A 25,622-nucleotide genomic window follows, 5' to 3' on the forward strand; every position below is an offset into this window, starting at 1 on the left:
AGAAAGGGCTTGAATAGCATTGGTGGGGTTCTCAAAATCCCTTGGAGCCAGTCTGACTCCTCCAGAGTCAACGGAAGATAATAGTGACCTGAAAAGTTCATTGCCAGGACAGTATACTTCTTTCAGCCTTTTTTCCCTCCGCTTTCTGAAATATTTACAATCTGCTGTTCAGCCTTAAACTGAGATGCCGTAACTTGGGTTTCCTTCTTAAACAAAATCAAACCTAATTTAATGCGACCCCCATAGTTAAATACTTTTTATTTATTTATTTATTTATTTATTTATTTTGTCGTGTAAAATGACCCCACTGGCTATATTTAGTGCTGGGAGATCTGCTCTCTGGATTAATGTACACAACAGCTGCAGAAACAGTCCTGCTAGAAGGGCATAGCTCTCCCCCTTGAGCTCTGACTATCTCTCCTGCTCTCTTTCTCTCTCTCAGAGAGAGTATTTGACTGTCAGTAGCAAATGTTTGGCTCAATATATTGCAACATTAAGCAGTAATCAGAAGCCCATCTTAAGTTTTACAAAATAATATGCCAACAATTAAGAAGACAACAGAATAGCTCGAGTTTACGTCAACAGAACATTATACAAATCACATTAAAGACACTGATTACTTTATCAATAGTTTTGTTTTGGTCATGAGGCTTAAATTTGTGAAGACGCTGTAGGGTGTAAGAGTGGAAACAAAATCAGCAAGTGTTAATGGAACAATTTCACAAACTTCAACACTGCTCTTCTCCCACTTCTACACCTGCTGAAGGTTTCTAAGGTCAGGATATTTCCTTCTTTCTTTCTGTTTTTCGTGGCTTTTTTTCAGAAAAGGCTAACAAAATTAAGCAGTGATAGGAAGCATGTTAGTTCCCATAGCTGAGCGGTATGATATTTACATATAAAAAATAATTTATAGTCAATTGAAGAGTTAGCTTTTATATTTGACAGACTATCACGGAGAAAGAAATATGTGCTGTTTTGCTATTCTTATGCATTCTCTGGAGTTTTTACAAAATGTCTTACTGTGCTACTGAAGAAATATTTCTTATAAACTTCTACTAAGAATTAGCTATCTGGTAGTGTTTGTAAATAAATACAAAATTAAGATGACTTGATAAAAATGTATTCAGTACTCTAAGAGCAGTTGGACGGTGCAACCTAAATAGTCATCAGAATAACTGGCCAAAAAAGAGAGTTTACTTTGCTGTGTTTGTTTTCATAAACAATAATATCCTATGAGGATGAGCAAATTATTCCACTTAAATCTCATTTAAGCATGATAGTTTATAAATATGATTGAAAACTGGAAGTTTTTATATTACAATGTTCTGATTGGTGAAAAAGCGTAAAAAAGAAGAGCAGATAAAAAGTACGAGAGTTTGAGAAAAAGAAAGGCACAACTGGGGCTTGTTAGAAAAACTACAACCAGATTTCTTTTGTATCTCATTTAAGGCCTGAGTTTCCTTTTTCACTAGGAGCCAATATTTATATGAAAACTGAATGTCATTCTAAAAACAAAATGCCCAATAGATTTAAAATTACCAGACAAATAGATGTGCAAAGGCACATCTATTTTGTTTGCATACCATTGCTTTTAGGGCTTTTCTTTGTTTAGTTTGTGCTTGTTCAGGCTGGCTACACAAGCACTCATTTGTCTTGTCTTCAGATACACGTGCACAATTCCTTTGACATCAGTGCTGTTTACACGCATGGGTAGAATAGAGAAATCTGCTCAGCATTTAAGTTGTGCAAATTCTCATTACAAATAGCTTATGGAGTGTTGTAATTTGTCAGACTAGAGTGAGGCTACGCAGTACTCAAATCACTTATTAACTAACAGAGCTAAGCTGTCCCAAAATAAAACTTTGCTGTAGTCCTCAGCCTCATGCACATCTGGATTTTTGCACTGCTTACACATACTGATATCAGGAATAATAGAAATGACCTAGTTTAAATCATTGGGGTCACTGTCCGTGAAAAGGGATTTGCAGTTTAAGCCATGAAAGGTTTGCAGTCTAGAGTGACTGTGTCTGGACCCGGATAAAAGAATAGTGTCGCCTGTTCATTTTATTTTCCATTGTGGACTTTTGTATGCACATGTAGCACCAAACTGTGGACTTCTGCTCTATCTTTTTGGGCCTTTTGTATAGACTCTTTCTCATATGGGCAATCTCTGAAGGAATCTGGGTTGCATACTTTACTTAAATTAATAAAAACTTGTCCTGCATTACCACCATTTGAAGTACCACAATCAGAGCTTGTCCTAACAGCTCTGGCCCTGCCTTCACAGGTCAGTGGGAGAAGAGGATGAAGGAGCATCCCAGTCAGTCCTCAAAAACTACCGTCATCTCTTTTTCTTTTTAACCTTCTGATTCAAAAGTCAGATGAAATTTCTTTCAGTTTCAATTTGACTTCGCATGGAATTTAATAAAGATATTGTTTAACCTTGTAGTTCAGGCAGATTCACTAAGGAGCTACGAGAATTTGAGGCATGGCTTAAGAAAGGGTCTATGTTCTCATTATGAGAACTACTGTGGGATGATACTAATTGTTTACATATAAAGAGTTCTTTGTGATAAGAGTAAAAAAACAACAGTCTTTTCATTATGATAGTATGAAGGAAATGTTGACAAAGTTAAAAGTCTTTGAAACTGCTTTTTTCCTTGAAGAAGGGATGGTTATTTTAGACTGTTCAAGGTGCCCACTACTGCAACACTGAGGTCATAGGGCAGGTGAGCAAGTATTCAAGGGCATGAGTCCAAGAGCACAGAGGCCTATTAGAGGGTCTTCTGCAGAATTATTTGGAGGTGGGATTTATCCCCTCTCATTTCTATGTTGATAAATCCCATTTTTTTCTTTTGTGGGCTATGCAATTATGCTATCAGTAGGAAATGGAAGAGAAATTAGGGAAAAAAGTACAGTAGTAATTAAGAACACATTTCAACTCTCACATTCCTAGCACTATTTGCTTGCAAAACTGGTGATCGTAAGTCTCATCAGAAGTTTCTTAAAGCAAAATAGATGCTTTTAAGTCTCCAACATCTGAACACTTTGAGTTACATTCAAATTTCCATGACTGAAATAGTGAACTTCTCCAAACAAGATAAAAAGAGCTGTGTTAAAGGAGACCAACATCACCACAAAAAAAATCAAGGTAGATTCTCTGCTAAAGAAAGAAGAGTCTAGAAGTAGCTTGGAATATTTAAGTCTAGAGTCTTAAATATTCCAAGCTACAAATCACTTGGATTTGGTTTGATATTATTTACATCATGTTCATTAAAAAATCACATTAAATTATATTTGACTACATTTACATTCTAATTATTACTTCAGCATAATATTGTTTAATATAGATTATGTATAACTGCACGTAGATAATAATTCAATTCTATATTCTTCAACTCCCAAGCCATTAAAGATTTATTAAAAGTAATAAATTTTCCCCCAAATTCTAGAGAATGGATACTCTATCACTACTTTTTTCCCTTCTTTCCTCCCTTTAGCTATACATAGATAACACTAGATTTGTATTTGTAAAGAAGAATTTTTCTCATTACCTGATAAACAATTAAAACAATTAACTCATTGGCATTTACAAACACAGAGGCTGTGAGGCCAGCATGGGTAGTTCTGTTCAAAGCTGCTTCAGATAAATCCTGGGCAGTTTAAGGGAAGTCACTCCAGATTTATGCTGCATGGTATCCAAGGGAGAAGCTGGCCTATACAAAGTTTTTGTTTACAGAGGGGAGTCTGACACTACTCCTTTATTGAACAGAAGCAGTAGTAGCAATATATCAGTTATAACTGCAATTAAAAATCTTTTAAACTGTCAATATTTACACAAAAGCCAGGTGCAGCAATTTGTGAAGATATTTAAAACACCACCACTGTTAACAAAATAATGTTACAATGAGCAGTATAAAGCCACCGGCCTCTTTCAGTCGTGCAATCAAATGAAGCTTTAAGATCTAGAAGTTATTAAATGGATTAAATGGAAGAAAATAAAAAATATACTTAGAATATTAACAAGATGTTAAAAAATACACATGAAGAAGTAGAATATTTCCTAAACATGGACCTGTAGCATGCTTGTTTTCAGAGGGATTTTATTTCCATCAGAAGCTGTTATACTCTTGGGCATGGAGGTTCTCATTTTCCGTTATTTAATTGCAATATTTCACTTACTTGATTCATTAGAATGGAATGAATGGAATGAATGGAATTTCTCATTGGAATGGGCTGCCCAGGGAGGTGGTGGAGTCACCGTCCCTGGAGGTGTTCAAGAAACATTTAGATATAGCGTTGAGAGACATGGTTTAGTGGGGTTATTGGTGGTAGGTGGATGGTTGGACTAGGTGATCTTGTAGGTCTTTTCCAACCTAGCTAATTCTATGATACTATGATTACAAGAAACGGAGTCCAAAACTACTAGTGTGTCTAAAACAGAAAAGTCAATCAGCTTTCTAAATGCAATTATTAAAAACTACCATACTCTCACACCCCCAAACACACACAAGACTGCTAACCTTAGTCCTCAGTTCCAGCCTGACCTTTCATCTTCTGGAGTCTCTTCTCCGTCCTCCAGCAGCTATAGCACATCAACAGGCAGTAACTGGAAATGGTGACAATGGCAACTGCCAAGTAAGAATTCCTGCAAGCACTTAAGAATGTGATTGTGATTTTTGAGCATGTGGGAGATAGACCACTCGTGTCATCTCTTAGCTTGCTTTGCATCACGCACTCCTACAGTTGAAACACCCATCTAACTGTTAGTGTTTAACAATGGATGTGTAAGTGCAATTTATTTGCAACTAAAATAACTGAAAAAAGGGTATAGCCTATAAGATGCTAAACTTTCTAGTTTCCAAATGGCAGTGCTGGACATACAGGTCCAGAATCTTGATGTGTAAAGCCCACAGAAGTGCCATTATGCAAAGAAAGAAGCAACAGTTTGGTAGCTGTTCTGATCCTGGGGTTTCATACAAAAGCAGCCACAAAGTAATGGTAGCTTGAAAAGCTAGAGAGAAGCAAAATATTTTGACTAAAACTATTCATTTTTTAACTACAACTGAAGGCCAGAGAAAATGTTTAAATTTTTTTTGCATTAAATCTGCTATTTGTGGATAACCTATTTTTTTTTTATTATGGTTAAGACACTGCGGCCTTCCAATACTTAAAGGAAGCTTACAAGCATGAGGGAAACCAGCTTTTTACATGGGCAGATAATGACAGGACAAGGGGGGATGGCTTTAAACTAAAAGAGGGGAGGTATAGGTTAGATGTTAGGAGGAAATTCTTCACTCAGAGGGCAGTGAGGCCCTGGCACTGCTGCCCAGAGCTGCGGGTGCCCCATCCCTGGAGGTGCCCAGTGCCATGGATGGGCCCTGGGCAGCCTGAGCTGCTGGGGGGCAGCCAGCCCACGGCAGGGGTTGGGGCTGGGTGGGCTTTAAGGTCTCTTCCAACCCAAACCATTTGGTGTCTCTATGTTTCTTTAAGTGAAGGAGTGTTTGAAAAGAACATCTTTAGGGCATTAAGCATTCAACGCTGTTTCAAGCCAAACAGAATATAGGACCTGCACTCAGATATACCTGTGATTCCCTTCAGTTTCGCTGAGATTTCACTACCACAGTTTTGTTAAGAAAAAGCTTCAATTCTTTTAGTGATGACTTAGCAATAGGAAATGAAAGGGTACAGCATCCTGCTGCATAAGCTCCCCAGGGCAATTTTCCTGCCTTCCATATAATGATTTTCAAGCCAAACCATTGCCTAAACAATCTTTGGAATCTTATTCTACTTCTGTGCATATTTTATCTGAAAGACTGCTTGGCTAATGAAAGAACATTGCTGTAAGTGGAGGCTCTTAGAAAATCTGAAAGCTTATGCAATTAGTTTTCTCATGGAAACAGATTTAATGAACTGAAGAAGTACATGCCGTCAGTTTTTGCAGCCAGTTTTGTTCATGACATTCTCTGAGGCCTTTCAAGATGACAGGTGCCCAGTGTCACTGCTGTTAGTGTCCTGGGAAAGCAAAAGAAGGTGCCCCCAGTGTATTTGTTTGCTGCTGTAGGTAATGAACCAGTCAAGACTGGAGAACTGCTGACTGCTGGAGTCAGTCATCCCATTTTAAATCCTAAGCAGCTCCAGTTTATTGCTATTATTGACAACTAGCAACGCAATTCCTCCCCTTGATACCAGTTCATAAATAGTGGTATTTTCCCAGCTCGCAAAATTCTTGGTGCTTTCATTGACACTACAGATTGCTGCTTACTGTATTTGTACTAATGTCTGTCCTTCCTACTGATTATTCTTTACAGCTCAAGATAGATACCTGCAGTTATGGTGTACTTGTTGCTTTCCCCATGATATTGCAGACATGTGCCATGCACTGACTCGCTCCCAGCAATCTGTGCCACTACTGAGGGAGCGTGGGATGGTTCCTCTGTAGCCACAAAGAACCTTTTGTCCCAAAGTCCCAATTAGGAAAAATTAAAGGGAAGACTCATGGCATATTGAGGCCAATTCCACATCAAAATCTAAGCAGTACAAACAGTCCAGCAAAGAGAAAGACTGGATTCAAGCCCAGGTCTTAATTTTGGAGTTTAGATTTCAACTATATAAAAGCTGAATTGTTATTAGAAAGTATTAATCAAACATGTATAGCATAGTTTTGCTTTTGGCGATATATTTTTGCTCTCAGGAAAGACAGTCTACGTAGGTATTTTAGAAAATATATTGAATTTGGCGTTATTGCTGTCTAGCCCCCAAACCTTGTCAGGCTGTATGCTTGGTTCATTTCAAACAAAGCCAATCTCCACTGACTGTGAAATCTGACTGGCTTCAGCCTACCCAGTGCTTCTTTCCACCATCAACCTTCTGTACTGCTTGAAGAGAATAACTCCTTGTAGGAAAAAAAAAAAAGAAAGAAACTGGGCATCTTGTAAGGCGTGTTTGTAACTGGATTGTCTCTCAGTCTCACAGCAACATTAGAAATATCACATTATTCAAAATATCTTAAAACTTCTGTTGCCAAGTACAGCTTCAAAGTGCTACATTTGATTAGTACCCAAGTCCTCCCCTACTAAAAATAGAATTTAAAATTGTCTTCTACACAAGCTGAAAATAGAGAAGAGTTAGATATATTCTGATCCTGAGTGAGCTCAAAAAAAAAAAAAAAAAAAAAAAAACCCAAAAAAAAAACCAAGGCTCTCTGAGCTCTAAGAATTTGGCATCAGATTTGTTCTCATCAGTATCTTGCTTCCCAGCTCCAGAAGGAGCGGTCTGCTCTTTTCTACCCCTGCTCCAATGGGTATAAGGAAGGAAGTTGTTCCAGCTCATTTCCTGGGGAACTGTTTGTTTTCTTCCACCCATACCTGCTCAGCTGTCCTCAGAGGGACAGAGACAAGGTTGAAACAGTGATTTGTTCATTTGCTTTCTACATGTCCACTCAGAACCGTGACAGACAAATGGGTTTTACTCTGCCACATAAAGCTGTGCTGTCTAGCCTGGTCATCTGAACAGAAGATGCTTTGTCCAACTGTATTACAACTAGTCAAAATGAACTATCAGTGCAAGGAAGTTTTGATTTGATCACTTTCGTTTCCTTTATCATTTTATATTTTCATCAGCTATAAGTACCCCAATTTTGTTATTTTGCAGTAATTTATATCTGTTTTCCCTCCTTTGGCTATCAGGTACTCACTTATTCACCCTACTTTTTCACAATCTTGAATTATAAAACTATTTTTCCCAACTAAGCACACCTTCTTTGAGAGTGTCTCCCCATACTGCAGTAATAGCCCTTAGGGAAATTAGCAGAAATTATTCCTTTCATGTTTCAATGCTTTGTTCGAGAGATTAATAGGAGACATATTAGGCCCAAAACAAAATCTCAAATATACAGAGCAAACAGTTGCTTTGCTACGGTTATGTGCAGAAAATCTGCACTGTGATTAACAACCTCTGCTGAAATAGACTTAACCCCTACATGAGAAATTAATTCAAGCAATGTCTTTACAGCAGAGGAAAATGAAACCCGGAGAAGCCAGTCAGATGATTTTTATACACTCTCTCAATAACATTAATGCACAAGTTTTTCACTTGATTTCAGCAGGTTTTGACCACACAATTGCATTTCCTCTGTAGACTTTCCACTGTTCTCTAAGGAACTGCATAGCCCTTCATCAGCTCTGATGACATTTGCAGACACTGGGGATCAAATTACAACATGCCATTCTGAATGTTTCAGAAAGAATAGCCAAGAAAGCTAGCAATTCTGCAGTCATGGTACACGTCTCCAGCCTTGTAAAACACAACCTGCAGCTGCAGCATCTAAAACTACACAAAGATACCTAATGCTAGATGTTACCATTTAGCCATTGCCACATGTAGAGGTTACGGTGGAGCTGCATCCTTCCAGAGGAATGCTGAGAGACTGTACTTTCTATGACATCCCACTAGAAACACATGCTGCTCTCTTTTTTTTCAGGCTAAAACAACTGCATAGTGCAGAGAAAAGAGCTGGCTGTGGCTCTGCTTCTTTCCCTCTGTTTTTAAGTAGAATAGAAGAAGGCACATGGGAAGCAGATCCAAAGCCAATTTGGTCCTACATTACAGCTAAACTCTAGGTCTCCAGTTCATGTGCAAGCAAGGTTTGCCTCCCAAGCTGTAAACTCCTTATGTTAGAAGGTATTTAAACCCTTCAGAGCTGAAACCATAGAATTCGCTTTGACCTTTACAGTACAAAGCGCGCAGTCAGCACATAAACAAGATAATACAGCCCCTTAAAAACATTCAGCTACAGTAAGGTTGCACAGCTGTTTAAGAAGTAAAAGCTGAGCAAGCAAAAGTGGTGTCCATAGATCTGGAACTGTATGCCTTAGGGAGACCTCTGTTCTCTGATGAGGTTACATTACATACTCTATCCAGTCATGAAACAGCTTATAGCATTACCTCATGTGGGCTTCCCAAATCAATGTTCTCTTATGCACCACAGCTTCACTTCAACACTGTGCCAGATAATCTAACACCAAGCATTTAATCAGTATTGCAGACCCTGGCTCGGTTGCAGGAAGCAGGTGGTGCTTTAGAGCTGGAGTTTGCACTGGGGACTAGATTGGTTGTTTAGAAGCATATAATTTATATGGTATTTGAATTGTAATATTTCCTATAGGCACAAACTTATCAATATCATGGTTCGGTGCCTTTATTCTCTTACTGAGCTTGATTGTTTAATATTACCAAATCAAAACAATGAAATCAATACAAATAAGTTGTTAAATGTTTACATAGGAAATAGAACTTCATCACAACAAATTGTGCATCAGCCAGAGGCATTTAGGTCTCGAAACACACATCAGAATATGATAGCTTTACAATCATTCACTGATGAGTATAAAAAGTTTAAACTGATGAGTATAAAAAGTTTAAACAGAAGCTTTCCTTTTTATAAATAAGGAAGAAGGGCTATTTCTCATTGTCCCGGAACAGATACTGTAGCAATACAAGCTATTACAATCTCATTTACTTTGTACCATCCCTTTTCCAGGGACTCTATTCCTCCAGCAGAGCAGAAAGGCTTTCACAACAGAGATACCTTTTTTACTTCTCTTTCACTGGCAGCTTAGGCTATCATATAAGGCTATGAATGGAAATGGCTGAGGCAAGAGCATGCATGTTCCCTTTTCTTGATGCCACTACAGGAACAGAACCTGCAATGCGACAAGGCAGATACCTTGGAGTAGGAGTATTTGAAACCACCACAGCAAGGCTTGCCAGGCCATAAATGAAGAGATCCTATAAGAGATACCGTGCACTGCATGTTCTGAGAGACAGATTCCGTAAAACCTCATGCACTTGTTTCAGCATTTGTGAGGTATCAGCTCTGAAAGGTTGTGAACATTATTTATTTGCCTCCATATTTAAGCCATCTTCAGATGACCATGTTAATAGGATATCTGAATCACTGTACATTTAAATTGGCTCTTGTGCAAATAAAAAGAGAGAATAATATACAGAAGTACTGAATTAGGTATCAAAAGGAATGACTTGGCTTCACTTATCAGGAACACAGGTTAAAAATGGGCTTTCTGTCTTCTCATCTGTGGTACATTTTTTTCAGAATCTGGATGACCTAAGATAATGATTTTAAAGACCCATACTACAAATTATGTTTGTATTGAATAAAATTCTCTACATTACTTACTTTAAATAGATAGCTTATTAGAAATAACGTTTAATTTAAGAAGGCATAGTACATTTAACATAATTATTGCTTCCAATAATGCAATATCTTTAAGAATTTTAAATGAAAAATTGTCATTATAGAATATATTTGTTCTTCTCTCCCCCTTCGTCTTCCTCCCCTCATCCCTCAAATGTTTTTTTGAGGGTTCATTTACTTACTACTTCAGTGTCTTTCAAGCTCAGATTACTTAATTTAAAAGTACTGTTATTCCTCCACAACTTTCAGTCCTTGAAATACACAGCATTTAATCTATCTGATGAGGTTGTTTCTAAGCTCACTCATCAGCAATGGTAAAGATTTGACATTGAAACTCAGTTAATAGCTCTGTAGTTGTAGTTTTGCCCAGAACAGAGTATAAACTATCACGCTTGCAACTGCTTTAGCAACTCAAGGCTACCAGTGGTAGAAAGTTATAAATGATGGATTTCACTGAGCAGAGGTGATAGTATCTGGCAGTATGTACAGAAACAGGCCTTTAAAACAAGGCCATACTTGCAAGTTAATGTCTAGCAAACAGCAAACAGTTGTACTTTGAAAATGTTGTGTTCTGCTTTTCAGAAGCCTGTAATTCTGTGCAATCAACAAATTTGATATTGATAAGGTGGTCCTATTTGTCCTTTTTATCGACAGCATGCAAGACGACAGTTTAGAATCTTCAACTTCAATATCTCAGCTTCTGAGAGAAAGTTATTTAGCTGAAACTAAACATCAAGGGAACAGTGAAAGAAGCAGATCGGAACCAACTGCACATAACTTTCTTTACGGCAACAGTTCTGGTGATTCAGATGAGGTAGCTGCCCAAGATGACCTTCCAGATCTCTCTGCCTTTTTGAGCCAAGAAGAGTTAAATGAAAGTGTAAACTTAGCAAGACAAGCTATTGATCAGAATCCACTGGAAGCTAAACAGGATGAGCTTCATCCCCTGGATCAACTGAAAAACACTGGAAAAAACAAACAAATGGCCCACTCTACAGCTTTAAAAACATCAGACAATGGCCTGCCTGCAAACTTTTGCCAGGACCATGGCACAGATACAAAAGGTTCCAAAGGGTGCCCTCAAGATCTAAAGAAGCACCCTCCATCTGAGTCAGAATCAAAAAAGGAATTCCTAAATAAGGCAGCAGATTTTATTGAGGAGCTCTCTTCACTTTTCAAAGCTCACAACTCTGAAAGAATAAGACCCCGAACATGCAAAAATTACCGGAGCAAAATGGATTCTAAGAGTAAGTCTGCTCAAAAAGCTAGCTCTAGCCTCTCTAGTACATCAGAAAACAGAGAGAGGCTTTCCATTCCACTACCTCTAGACTTGGAAAACAAATCAGAGGAAACATTTGAAAAAATAGAAAACTTGGAATCTATCAACCAATTGACAAGTGCGGAACTAAAAACAGAGTCTGAATCTGCATATTCTGATGAGCCTATTGGACAGCCACCACGCTTCACTCAAAAACTGAAGAGCAGGGAAGTTCCTGAAGGAACCAAAGTGCAATTGGACTGCATTGTGGTAGGAATCCCCACACCTGAAGTCAGGTAAACATATTCTGCATAAACATATTGTCATTTTGTGTATCTGTGTAATGGTAGGTATATGCCTTACTCTTTCCAGATATTTTAATGCATTTATTTCAGTGATCTGTGGCAGAAGTGCCTTAATCTTGGTTATTGAAATTGATAAGAGCAAATGCTTTCTTTAAATCACAACAAAGGTTATTTACATCTTATGACAGCACATTCTGAGGCACATTATTTTCTTCGAGTTTTAGAGAACTGTTTTTAAATATTGTGTTTCCATAATAAAAAGAAATACTAACTTCTGAGTGAGAAGTTAATGGAAACCAAGACTGACTGCGTAAACTGGCTAATAACACCAATGACTGTGAGACCTGTGGCTGATGTCTGAAAGTATTTGAGATTATGGCTTTGAGATGATGATTTGAGATTAATGGCTTTAAACTGGAAGAGGGTAGATTTAGACTAGATATAAGGAAAAGATTGTTTACTGTGAGAATGGTGAGACACTGGGACAGGTTGCCCAGAGAGGCTGTGGGGGCCACCTTCCTGGAGGCATTCAAGGCCAGGCTGAATGGGGCTTCGAGCAACCTGGTCTAGTGGGAGGTGTCCCTGCCTATAGCAGGGGTGTTGGAACTAGGTGATCTTAAGGCTCCCTTCCAACTCAAACCGTTCTATGATTCTGTGTGTGAACACAGTTTCCTATAGGCCAAAGCCAACCATAAACAAACAGAAAAGAAAGGAGTGCATCTGAGTTATTAAAAAACCGTCAACAGTTCAGTTCTAAGTCAGATTCTGACAACAATTCTGCTACAAGCTCAGAAAAATCAGTTCTGTTCTATCAAGAGTAGGACGCTTATTAATTGACACTTATCCATGTTGTGTGACTAGCCTGCTAAATCTAACCACTTAGTTTTCATCTTTATCTATGAGGATTTTGAAGGTTAAATAGGTAACATTTGCAAAGATCACTGAAGATGAAATATGGAAGAGCTACATTTTATTCATCAATATCATAAATGAAATGAGAAACAGATGATTATACATTTTAAATTCATCTTGAAAATTCTCAATCTCATCAGCATTTCTAAATCTAAATTTGTTCTCAGAGATAATTAGCCAAATTTACCCCTCACTGATATTGGTGGAATTACATTTCCTTTGTTGGGATTGTATCAGTACAACACAAAGGAAAATTCTATCCACGTTCTACAGAAGTACTCTACTTATTTGCGACCTGCTGTCTGCAGTATCAGAAAGAGATTCCCTTATAGGCGTTGTAGAGCTGTGTTATTTTTCTAAACATTGAAGAGAACTGATTGTGTTCAGCATCTAATTAAGGGACTGGGAGTTTCACAGATGGTCCACTTTTTCCAATTGTCAGCTCATTACAACAGTCCTTGTCTTTCTTATATACTCAGACAATGCTGGATACAGCACTACTTCAGTCAGCACTATTATCATCTTTCTCACCAAACTAACAGCCATCAGCATCAAATGAAAAATACTTAATTTTTCAAAGATGGAAGCTCCAAAGATTTCTGTGGTAAAGAATCCTTGTCTTCCACTCCCTTGGTTTTCCAGCACATCAGATATTACTTTTCAGAAGGGAGAAGCTTTTACAACACATTATTGAGTACATAGGAACAAGGATTTACAAATGAATGCTCTTGTATTCACCTGTCTGTAGTTATGGACAATCTTGTCATGAAGAAAAATTACCAGATATATAAGATCCCTGAACTGTGACAGTCAGATCATTTTGCCCCACTAGTGCCTTCATTAGAATCATGTAGGTTCTCAGTCCCTAACACGACCTTGACCCATGGTGCCATATTTTGTCTCTTGTCCGTGACAGCAGTAGGAAGGACTCAATGGATTGGTTTTAAAAAGAGGTGTCTGTGTTGAAGCTGTAGAAATACCTTGTTTGGGAAGATTATGCTTTCTACTATGCTTCATGTTGAAAATCACTGCTAAAATGAACCTTTCGAGGCATACTTTTGGTAGAGCTCGTGCCATTATAAATTTTGTATTGCATTCAGCCATTAAATGCATAGAGGAGTCTGACCAAAGAAGAAAACTGTGCCAGAAATTTGCTTTTTTAACGGAAAATAGACAGGAAATATCATTCCCCAGATACTAGCATGCTTCTCTGAATACATCACTTACTTATAAAGGCTTTGAGACTTATCTGTCCAGGCACTTGCCTTGATAAATCTTTCTGATATTAAAAATGCCACCGGAATCCATGGACATGAGCAAGAATTTCTTTTTCTTCTCTCATCATCCATAATTTATAATACAAAGAGAATAAAGAAAATTTTCTCTTATGTTTATGGACGTGTACACAAACTCAATCCAGCTTTCTTTGTATTTAGAAAAGGTGAACACCTATTTACTTGTTACTAGGCACATACTTTGGTGCACAGTATTAATAATCTGTTTTCCTCCAGAAGGCCACAACATCGTCCTTTCAAAAGCATGTTATATTCACTCCTTTGACACATACATAAAAATGAAAAGGTATTCATGCCATCTAAGTTTAGGTGTTAAACAAGTATCTGAATTAGAAGCTGACACTATAAAGTTACTGAAACCTCACAAGGGCAAATCAGAGAGCCCAAGAACAGTGACTCATCCTATGGAGTATCCATGGACATTCAGAATGCCTACCCACCTTATTCAGGGACCATTTGATTCCATGGAATTGGATGATGAGTATCCTTTTAACTTGGTTTTATTTTTGTTCAATGGAAAACTTAAGGTTTTCCATTGAAATTTCTGTTTCAACATTAAATGTTATTTTAAATAATAAAATAATCTATGTAAGTGCATGACAGTCAATACAGGAGCTGTTACACTTTCATAGAACAGGTATCTGCCAGAGTTGTCCAGTGGTAATACACTGCTGTCAGGCACTGTACTGCTCCATCAGAAATGTGTACATGGTTTACTGGCTCATGCTTGTAAGAAGGGTAGGGTTTCAGAAGAACTAATGCAGAAGACCAGAAAAGAGAGAATGTCTGTGTGTCCGTGCCCCTAGAAAGGCAAGTTACCAGAGAATACGAAGCATCTATCTGCCAGTTGCATTAACTGCTCTACTGAATGCTTTTACTGTGAAGTAGATGACAGAAGGGAAGGTACCTTGCATTCAGCACAGCATGTTAGGGCATGAGGGTTTGAGTGCATGACAAAAAAGAGAAGTTATTTCAGAATTACTCACATGCTGAAGTCCCAAGGCCAAAGTAAATAGAGACATGGAGAAAAAAATCCCATAGAGAAAGTAAGTCCCAAGCAGTCAAGCTCAAGAAAAACATCAGGCTTCACAGTTTCACAATTCAAACTAACAAATGAAAGGTTAACCACAAGGGTGCAAGTATAAATCCTCCCTTTGTGTTTGTGTGTATACGCTTGTGTATGTACATGCTGTCAGCTGGGAGAAAGCTGGGAATGTTAGCTGATCATAATCATTTCTTATCAAGATTCTTGTCCTGTTCATCCAAGATTCTTTCAACTCCACCCATGTGTAGGAGTAACAATAAGAAAGTGTAAAGAAAGTATTTGCATGAGTAATACATATTCATGTGCTTTCAGTCATCATGGCCTTTTTAATCAATGCTACAACAAGAGGGATAAAGAAAAATGTAACAAATTCTGGCGTATGTGTTCCATTAACCACCGAGACTCTGAATGCATGTTTCTTCACTAAAAATAGTGCTCATCTTTGATCTGCTGTGTAGTGCTTCCAGAATAGTGATGAAAGCATCTTGTTGGCCATAGCTGTGGAAATGTGTCCGGAATTGTGCTCACAGCTGGCAACTGCCCTGATTTTGAGGTTACAGTTTTCTGAGGTTTGCAGTGAATTTGTTTGGCATCCATGAAGCTGTGCAAGAAGAATTCTAACAGATAAGCAAGACAGATACAAAAAAATCAGTCATCTCAGGAATTCAATAGTTAGCAAGGTGGCAAACTGAGGAGAGAAAGCTTAGTGCTGGCTGGTTTTGAAACATGATTTCTTCTTTCCTCAATCTAGCTTAGTGCCCACAAATAAACAAGCATTCCTTGGACACTTGTGCTAATTCATACTTGCTTGTGTCCTGTGAATTACACTGGGCTTCCTAATCACAAAAAATGAATCCCAAGTTATTCATAATGCTTGTAACATATACACTTACAATGTTGTAGTGGTATTGTGGGAATCCAGAGCAGTATGAAAAAAGAACAAGATTTAGCAAGCTCTATAATGTCATTTCTCAGTCACCACTTGTAGCAATCAGGTAGTTAAACTGATGTAATTGTAACTATAAGGGAGGACATCAGAGACAGGAGATTTAGAGAGAAGCTGATCACAAGAATGGATAGGACTAGAAAATATGATGAACATTCAGATACCACATTTGAAAGCATGACAGTACAAAACCAGATGATGACATAAAAACTGTAAATTACTTTTATGATGTATCAGGGTCAAAATATCATTGGCAATGATAGAGCAGTATAATTTACAGGCATAGTGGGTAGCTGTCCGGTGCATAAGAGAGCTCACTGAGGGACAGAAAATTGGATGGAGAAGCAAGAGAAGAAACTGGGAACTGATTAAAGTATCACTGCACGGAAAGCTAAAACCTTCCTCAGTTAATCCAGATAGACCCATCCAATTGCTTTTAAGATAACTCAGCTTAATGTAATGAGCTATTATGGTAGAGGAAGCTTTTTAAGTCCATCTGTCTAGAAAGAAGTTTCAGTTAAATGTTAGCCTTTTTCAGTATCATCAGTTGAATGCAGTGACACAGAAGAGGCAAACACTGATACTACAGTACAAGGGCCTGCAGTTAGTGCAAACATTAGCTCACAACTACAATTACTGATAGTTTACTCTGACTATAATACAGGTAAGGAATAAGTATTTAAGAGACATGTAGCATATTTGCTCCTTCCCATGCTTCCTTGTATAGCTCTGTTTCTTTATGAGTAATGATAGGTATGATAGTCACTTCTTTCCATGAGGCAAGCACTCCTTATTCTCTCAAGTTCAGAGGTGCCTACATTTTTCCAGACTGTTTGGAACATCACTCTTAGGTTAATTTTATTTATGAATCACACTGCATGGCATACACAGCCATCCTGGAAGTGTCATGAGGATTTAAAGTTCTAAAAACAGGCTATATGTCATAAGGTTTCCATGAAAGCATTCTTTAACATAGGCATACAAAGCTCAAAAAGTGTATGTTAGTGCTGCTTTGTTTCAGACTAGATCTGCAACCAGTTGCAGATTTTTAAGATTCTGGAGTCACATCAGATTAATTTTTTTTTCCTGGCTGCCAAATGAAAACATCTATCTGTTTTAATGCTCAAGACCTACAGAGCCAAACTTCTCTTACACAGAACTCCAATCGAGTAGATGGATTAATACTTAGGATGACTTTGGCACAGTATATGACACTGCTAGTGCTTCACGTGAATGTGCATTGTATGATGAAGCTATCGTTACAATTCATGGCAGGAATGAAATGTCAGTGACAGAGAGTATTGCTACTTCAGTCATGCCACGTATCTCAATGTCAGAACTCTCTTTGTAACTGACATTTAATTGCTACCACGTACAACATTTTAATCATAAGAATAATATAAAATGTTAATGAGCAAGGAGTATATATGGCCATACCAAAGATTTAGCTGAGGCCTAGTTTTACAAGAGAGAATTGTTATTCACCTCTAAGAACTGAAAACAAATAACATATTTAGCACACAATCAAAATCAAAATAATTTCACATTAGGGGGGAAAGAGCATCTAAAGAACACACTGCATAGGAGAACTAAACCCAGATTTGAAATAGAAATTAAGTCTTGAAGTTTTAAATCACTTATGTTGCGAATTTTGGAATTGAAGGGAAAAAATTAATTAAAAAAGAAAATTCTTCACCATCCATGTGAATCTGTTGAAGGAATAGATACTCATATACTACTAACATAACTGCAGGAAATAGCTTATACTACATGTTTAGTTTTGTTTAAAGGAATTTAGAATTTGCATCACAAAGGCATGCACTACAGACTTATCCCTACACCAACACAATTGGAAAAGCTCATCAGTAAGAGCACAAAGAGTTCTTGCATCTTACTGATGATTATATCACAGCATTTTGTGTAATGTGTTTTGCTTTGTGTGTCACTTGGCTGAGGAACCACATTTAGATGACACAAAAATATAGTACTATTGTACTTCATAAGTTACTTTAATGTTCTGAGAAGATGCTGCTGAAAATGAAATCAAATTCTATAACATGGGTATTCTCTTTGATAGTTTTTCATATCTGCTAAAATTAACATGCTAAAACAAGAGTACATTATAAGGAAGAGGCATGAGGCAGGTATATAAAAAGACATGAGTAAGTGGCATGACTCAGCTCCCAAATGTATACAGTTGCCTACATGAATTACCCTTCTAAAAGTCTGCTTGTACATCCAAACACACAGTATGTGCTTGCAGTAACGCAGCTGTGTATGAGCATTAAGTTCTCTTCTGAAAACATAAACATTGCCAATTATCACCAATTGCAAATCTTAAAAAGAACAGAAGAATAAACCATATTGTATACAGAATTAAAAACACACTTTGAGGATCACAGGAATCTATATCATTTCGTAGTCTGGAACCTAAAAATGGCTCTAATCAATTTCAAAGGATCTTATTAATCAACCCTCTGGTGCACGTTACTGCATTTCTCCCTTGGGACTGCTAAAAATTTCCTCTACTTACTCACAGCTGCCAGAGTTATTCTGTTATCGCAGGCATTAGAAGTCTGTGTTCTGAATACCAAGAGCCCTGCATTTCATCTCCACTACGAGCTGTGATGTCTGTATCTACAAATTTGTAAGGACATCACTGAACAGATAAGCAAAGGTAATACTCCTGGGGAGACAGTCAAGAAGAAAGCTTTATCTTATTACTTACAGCACAAAGTCTGCTCCTGTAGCCGCTTGACTGCCCACTCCTTCTTTTATGGTGACTAGCAGGTATCAGAAGTGACATAGAAGAGAACTGGTATAGTTCAGTTATCCTAGATCCACATGTCTGGTTCTCTTGTGCAAACCCATTTTCATCAGACTAGAACTGGGGCAGATGGGCCCATGAGCACATTTGGACCTGTCATCCTTTCCTCACTGAGAGGCTTCCAGGAAAAAAAAAGAACATTAAGATAGCAACATTTTACAGTAATGCTGCCAGTATCAGCAAGAGCTTATCTATCAGAGCTCTAAGGCTCAAATGGAAGACAACTGGGTAACCTTGGCTGAAGCTCTCTGTATAAAGCACCAGTTTCACTTTGGTAAAACCCTGCAAGAAAGATGTGGATGTATTTTATTGTAGTAAATCTGTACTTCAGCTGTGAAATGTCATGAAAGAGAGACTGGGCGTTTCACACCCTACTGGCATTTTCTTTTAACATGATGATAAGTACTACATCAATTTCACAAATGTTTCATTAGAAGAACTTTCACTTCTCATTACAATGGAAGCTTGTAAAAGATGATAAGCAAGCAAATGTAGATGCAAAACAAGAATTTTAAGTTTTAGCTCTGTCTACAAAGGATTGTCTTTCTAAAAGGGGAAATTGTGTTAAGCAGTATAATTCATTCTACCGTGCAGAAGCTTCCCACTATAACAGGTCGACCTTTACGGTTTCCAGGCTGTACACTCTAGTCAGTAAACTGTACAGCTACAGATTACAGTAATATGCAACTTGAGGTGGACGGGGGAATACCCTGTCTACTTTAAGAAAGCCACGTTGGACAGCTAGTATTGATAGTGCACAAATAGTAGTTTACTTCTTAACTATCTAATCAGTATTTAAGTTCCAGTTCTGTACTCCTTTATACCTCACAGTCCTTTCCAGGCTCCTTTTTCAATTTTACCTTATACTTCTATTAAATTCTGGTTTTGCACAGTATGGACTACCTTATAGCCTTTTTCTTTTTTTTTTTTTCCCACAGCATATTTATTTGGGGTTTTCTTCATTCACAATTTGTATCACAAACTGCTGTACAAAGTTGTTTCCAAGAGGTGAATATAACTAAATGGTTAAACAGATTTATTTGTGTTTTTCTAAGTGATCTGAGATAGAAATGTATCAAAACACTTTATGGTATGAGCTAGAAAATAGGAATTATTACAATTTAGTAATCAAAATTCTATCCTTAGTCTTTCTTCAACAAATCCTATTTGGTGCAACATATAATAGTAAATGCATTTCTCATTGCTTTGATAGTATCTCAGTGTGGCTTTTTAAATTTAGCTAGTTATCTAAAGATAGTGGTATTTCTGAATATTATCCCAAAGTTTTAAGTTTGGATCCCTATATAGTACTACACCTTTTCTATAAAACCTAGGTCATCCCATAAGATTTGAGTCTGTTTCTGCAAACCCACATGCTTTCTCTCTTTTTGTTGTGTATTTTCCATTTTATCAAGCAATAATAATTAGGACCGTTCTCCCCTGCTGCTAGTTCTCAAGTTGAGCTGATGGTTGCTGTCATTAACACAGCTCAATGAGCTGTCTGTTTTGGTGCTGCTTTTCCTTTTCCTTGGATTCCTGCATTTGCTGAAACCACCCTTCTGAAAACTGAGGGAGTTAAGAGCACTTGGGAATGTCTTAGATGAGAATGTGAAGTTGCTAAAGGGCCCAAAACACGTGTGGATATGTAGCTGGGTTTCAAAGAGAAATACAGCAATATCATGCAGAAGAGAACTGAGGATTCAGATTTCTTACAGGCCATTGCCCTGTAAGGAAGCGTCTCCATATTTTAATAGATCACTGGTCTTTCCATATTTGTGTGCTTTTTTGTTAAAAGCAGATTTTCTTAACTATGTGACAAAATGAAGAGTAATACTACAGAAAATTTCAGTCATGTTCTGAATCAACATGAACTTTGGAATCACAAATCTGAAGAAAATTTGTTTATTTAAGGTTTTTTGCTACGCTTTAAGCCACAACACAGATCTGAATGTACCTCAAGAGAAATACAGAGCTGGACTGACAGTGTTCCAACCTCATAGCTTCCTTTCCTTCCACCCTACTATTGAATTCTATATACAACGAAGAATATGTCCCTTATATAAACTAGTTTGTTAATATGTTTAAAATACTGCAATGAAAGCTCTATTATTTGCTGTACCTGAATATTGTGAAAACCATAAATATTTTATTCGTATGACTGTTGATCCGACTTGCCTGCAGTACTCTGTTGAAACCTTCAGGCTAAAAACGACCTATTTTATCATCAGAAAGACTTCCAACATTATCATTCTTGTTGTCAAGTTGCTTGTACGGATAAAACCATAATTTTTTACCTTGCAGGTGGTACTGTGAAGGGAAGGAGCTTGAAAATTCGCCAGACATTCAAATTATCCAGACAGGTGATCAACACTCATTGGTTATTGTTGAAGCTTTTGAGGAGGATACAGGACGTTACTCGTGCTTTGCTTCAAACATCTATGGAACAGACTCCACATCTGCAGAGATTTACATAGAAGGTAACATTATAAATTGTTGCAGAAATTGGTTGCTGAGATAAGTAATACAGGATTAAGATAAAATTATGCATTTTGTATGTTACCTCCTTATTAGATTTGTCACAAAAATACATAGCAGGAAGTCATTTCAGTCGCTACTAACATACTCACTGTTTCTCTGTAAAACATCTTGCATACAAGTGATTGCTCTTTACATATAATTTTATTATGTTGCTTCCCAGAGATTTTATGTATTTCATTGCAAGGTTGAAGTTTAAAAACACTGAAATTCTGATGCCAACATATATATTTTGCATGTAGTTACTCTACATAAATAAAAAGAATTACACACAAAGTTGAGATTTCTATCAGACCCTTTTCCCTAGAGTCACTGTAGATTGAATATAGGATAGCTCTTGTCAGAGCTGGTCTTTTTCCACAAGAAATATTTAAAAGTAGCTCGATTCTAACCCCTTATTGGGATGTTGTAACCAAAATGAAAAACTACATAGCAGCAATTGGATCTTTTACTTGCACAATAGATGCTGTAAACAAAACAAAGTATGTATCTGCAGATTTAAGTCTATTTTCTCCTTTGTCTACCTAGTTTCCCCTACTTTTCCTAAGGAAGGTCTATATGTTATCTCTTTTTAAACACCTTTTTGGTAAGGTTTTAGATTGCATCCATCACTATGTTAAGAGGATTACAAATTTAAAATAAGCCTGTGGAATTTTTTTCCTTCTTTTGTCTTTTTTTTTGCAGACAAAGATATTACTATGAGTAACATCACTGACAACAGTGTGACCACTCAAATTAAAGCACCTACCCCACTTAATACAAGAGTACTTTCACTATGTTATTCTTCCTTCGCATCTCTAATCTGACAGTGAAAGGACGAATCCTTTTTTAGTATCAGCACTGCCTCTGACATTAATGAGAGATGTCTGCGCTTGGCAGGGGTTTCCTAGTCCTTAACACTGGGGCCAAGGCCTGCTTTTACCTAACTCAGTGGATGCTGGACAGAAGCCATAGCAGATGGAGGTGCTCACTGGCAGAAACAGAGAAAAATGACAATTCCAATTGCAGTGAAGGCTGAATTAGAAGTGTAAAATGTCTCAGGACTACAGCTGTTAGTAAACCGGGCTGATGTCTTCTCCAGACTGTGCTACAAGGCATTAATGTATGATATAATAGCTATGATTCCAGGTGTCCCTTTTTTTTCCCCATTTTCTTCTAACTGGTGCTTGAGAAAAGAAGCTCTTATTTGATCCACAACAACAATTAAAGACTAATCATACTAGTGGCATTTTAATTAGAACCTGAAGAGTACTCAGGTATGCATTCACTCATGGATGCTGCTTTGCTCATTTCAATTGCTCCTCATTCTAAATCTATCTTATATTAACAGCAGTTCTGCATTTTGCCCAGTATGTAGTGAACAGTATGGTTCACTTCCACTGCAACATGATCTTGTGTTTTGGCATACCTTTGTAACAAATACCCTGATACAGCATCCTTGAAAGGCTCTAGAGGAATTCTTAATAATGGTTTGTATGATTCTTAGATAAAATTCTCCAAAACCCACGCCACTAAGTGTTTTTTCTTTCTTTTTGGGTTTTCTTAGGAGCTTCTTCTTCTGACTCTGAAGGTGAAACTATCAAAGACGAAATGGATCAGTAAGTTCTATTTCCTTATTTTTTACAGCTAAAAAAAACCCCAGAAGTCTAGATATTTCCATTTCCATTAATATTTTGCAGCTTCTAGGCTTTTGCTTTGGCTTTGTTTGGTGTCAGATATAATCCAAAATCTGGGAAGTTATTTTATTTTTTTCCTAAATGAAATCCATTTCCTGTGTATTTAGAACTCTATCCAAGGATGTTAGTCTTTCAAAATCAAAGTTTTTCTGTTAACTGGAAAGGGAATCAGACAGGTTGAAAACCAAAATAGTCTCTCTATTTTGAACTCCTTTGTATGCACTAATTGAATATGAAATGCAACCAGTGCTTTCTTAAAAGCAAACTTTAATCGGATATACTAATGCTGGCTTTTTCCCCCCATTATTTATCAAGGAGAGTTATACTCAGTACAACTTTCATTTTCTTTTAAATCACAAATACAAAACACTGCAGTATGCTTGAATTATTTCAGCCTGATATAAAGCAAATCTTGTCATAGGTGATTTTTACCTCAGAGGTATAAAATATACCATAGTAGAATGGTTTGTGGACTGTGATAAAATTAGAAGTTTCATATAAAACTTAAGGTCAAGAAAATCTCACAGGTTTGGGGATTAACTGCTAAGTTTTTTTTGTTGTTCTATCTCAGAACTTTCCAAGTGTCTCAGGAATGGCAGTTTTTCTCATTTAACTCATTAGTTGTTAATATAGTATTGATCCTGATCCTAATTCTGATCATCATCCTGAATACTTGATAGCATCTCTTGAAGCTGCTAAGCTCATTAAATTTTGAATGAATGTATCACATTCTGTATTGCTTATGGAAGAACAAGAATGCTGTTCTGACACTGAATCTGGATGTCCTCAAACATTAGAATTATGAAAGATCAGGCATAGGTATAATCAAGGTGTCTTTTTTATTTTTGCTTAGTTTCCAGCTCTTATCACATACATCTGAATACCTATAGTATCTCAGACCATCTCCTGGGGTTTGAAGGCTGGCTTTCCTGGAGGAATTTGTGGTGCAGTCCAGAGTAGCCAGTACATGTCTCAAAATGAGTTTTTTAAAAATCTCATAATTTTCTGCATCATTTTACGTTGTCAAAAAAATAAAAAGAGTCAACACTTCTACTTCCATACAGAAACAAATAGAAGTGAACAGTTGTCAACTCTACAACAGCTCTGAATGATTTGTTGGTCAGAAAACACACACCCCTTTTGTTTTATATTGTTTTTTAATTTTTCATCAGGGAATTATGAATCTGTATCTAAGTGGACCACAGTATTTTCATTACTTTATGATGGGCTCATACAAGCGCATGCATAGAGATCTGCCAAATCTGCATACAAGCTCAGGAAACAGTGTAAGAGAAACTGGCATCACCCTTTCATGCTGCTCAGAGCTGATAATAGCAGTTTTCAAGCTACAGCTGGGTTAATCCAGGCCATTTTGTTACATTTGGAGTAACTGAGCAAGATATGAGTGATTAATGTGTCAAGATATGCAGGCTGATTCTTACAAAATGAAGTTTATCTGGTTGTATGTACCAGTTTGGAGTTCAGAAGAAGTGATGCCAGGGTTGACTTGTAGCTGGTAGACATAACCAAAGGACATACATGTAGCTCTAGCTTCCAGTTAAATAACTTCTTTCTGGTTAATATTACACAGCAACCTAAAGCCGGCTGACACCTCCTTGAAGGTGGCACCTCCTGATACCAGAGCTGCAACCAAGCCTCAAGAAACCTCCAAGGCACCATCAGCTGTGGTTCAGCCTGTGTCCGTACCTGTCCAGCCTGTGTCTACGCCAGTTAATCAGGTAGTGGAGACAATATGTTTTGTTTCAAGAATCAAAAGCAAGCTCTTAAAATGGTGTTTAGTCTGCAGCCTGAGACTCAAAATCCCATCTTTTTTTAGTTTTTGCTTTGCTGTTGTACTTCAGCTTTGAACCTTGCAGCCATATAGCAATTGCATGTGCAGATGAGATTTCCAGGCTGCCAGCTAACCTTTAACACCTGGCAAAGGGAAGGGAACCTTTCATCCCTGGGTACAGGCATCTCTGCAGCAGTGAGCAGAAGGAGCAGCTGCTGCTAGCTCAGCCAGCGGCAGGAGCCTGTGTGCACTCCAGCAGGTCAGGCACTGCATGCCGTGAAGGGCACTTGGAAGCGTAAGTCAGCTCACTGGCATCTTCACATTGCAGACTGACTCAATCACTTTCAATACCAGCAGCCTATAACTTTTTCCTCTCCCTGTCCCACAGCAGTTTCTCATTAATGTTAGCATGTAGTTCTAGACCTTTTTGTTCCAAGCTATCAGAATAATCATAACTGATTTCTTTCTTAATAGGAAAGAACAGTTATATTTATTTAAAAATGAAACTTATTTAAAAGTTGTTAATGAGAAATTGCCTCTATACTGCCTTTGCAATGTTTACAGCCTAGAAATAGGTGGTAACCAATAAGAAGATACAGAATAGATGAAGCAGCACAGTTTTACTTTTGACTACAAAGAAAGTAGAACTAAGGCTTTGTAATGCATTTCGGCAGAGGTAGCCTAAGTAAAAAATGATAGTCATCTCAAAAACTTATTACCACTTTTAAGCTTCTTGGCCTGTAAGACACCACATACAAAATTTGGCTGTGTTCTCTTGAGATGCTGAATCGCTAATTCTGGTGTTCTGGGGCAAT

At 37.5% G+C, this 25,622-nt stretch overlaps 1 protein-coding gene across 1 annotated transcript in view; it reads left to right on the top strand.

The window, feature by feature from the left end:
• The window catches only part of MYPN (myopalladin), a 42,556-nt gene continuing 27,805 nt past the window's right edge, over positions 10,872 to 25,622 (top strand). Inside the window, exons 1-4 of the mRNA XM_021399909.1 lie at positions 10,872 to 11,770; positions 21,106 to 21,281; positions 22,886 to 22,937; positions 24,607 to 24,754. Of these exons, the coding sequence (XP_021255584.1) occupies positions 10,872 to 11,770; positions 21,106 to 21,281; positions 22,886 to 22,937; positions 24,607 to 24,754 (1,275 nt within the window). The remainder of the gene's footprint in view (positions 11,771 to 21,105; positions 21,282 to 22,885; positions 22,938 to 24,606; positions 24,755 to 25,622) is intronic.

Source organism: Numida meleagris, chromosome 5, assembly GCF_002078875.1.
Source record: "Numida meleagris isolate 19003 breed g44 Domestic line chromosome 5, NumMel1.0, whole genome shotgun sequence".
Taxonomy (NCBI): domain Eukaryota; kingdom Metazoa; phylum Chordata; class Aves; order Galliformes; family Numididae; genus Numida; species Numida meleagris.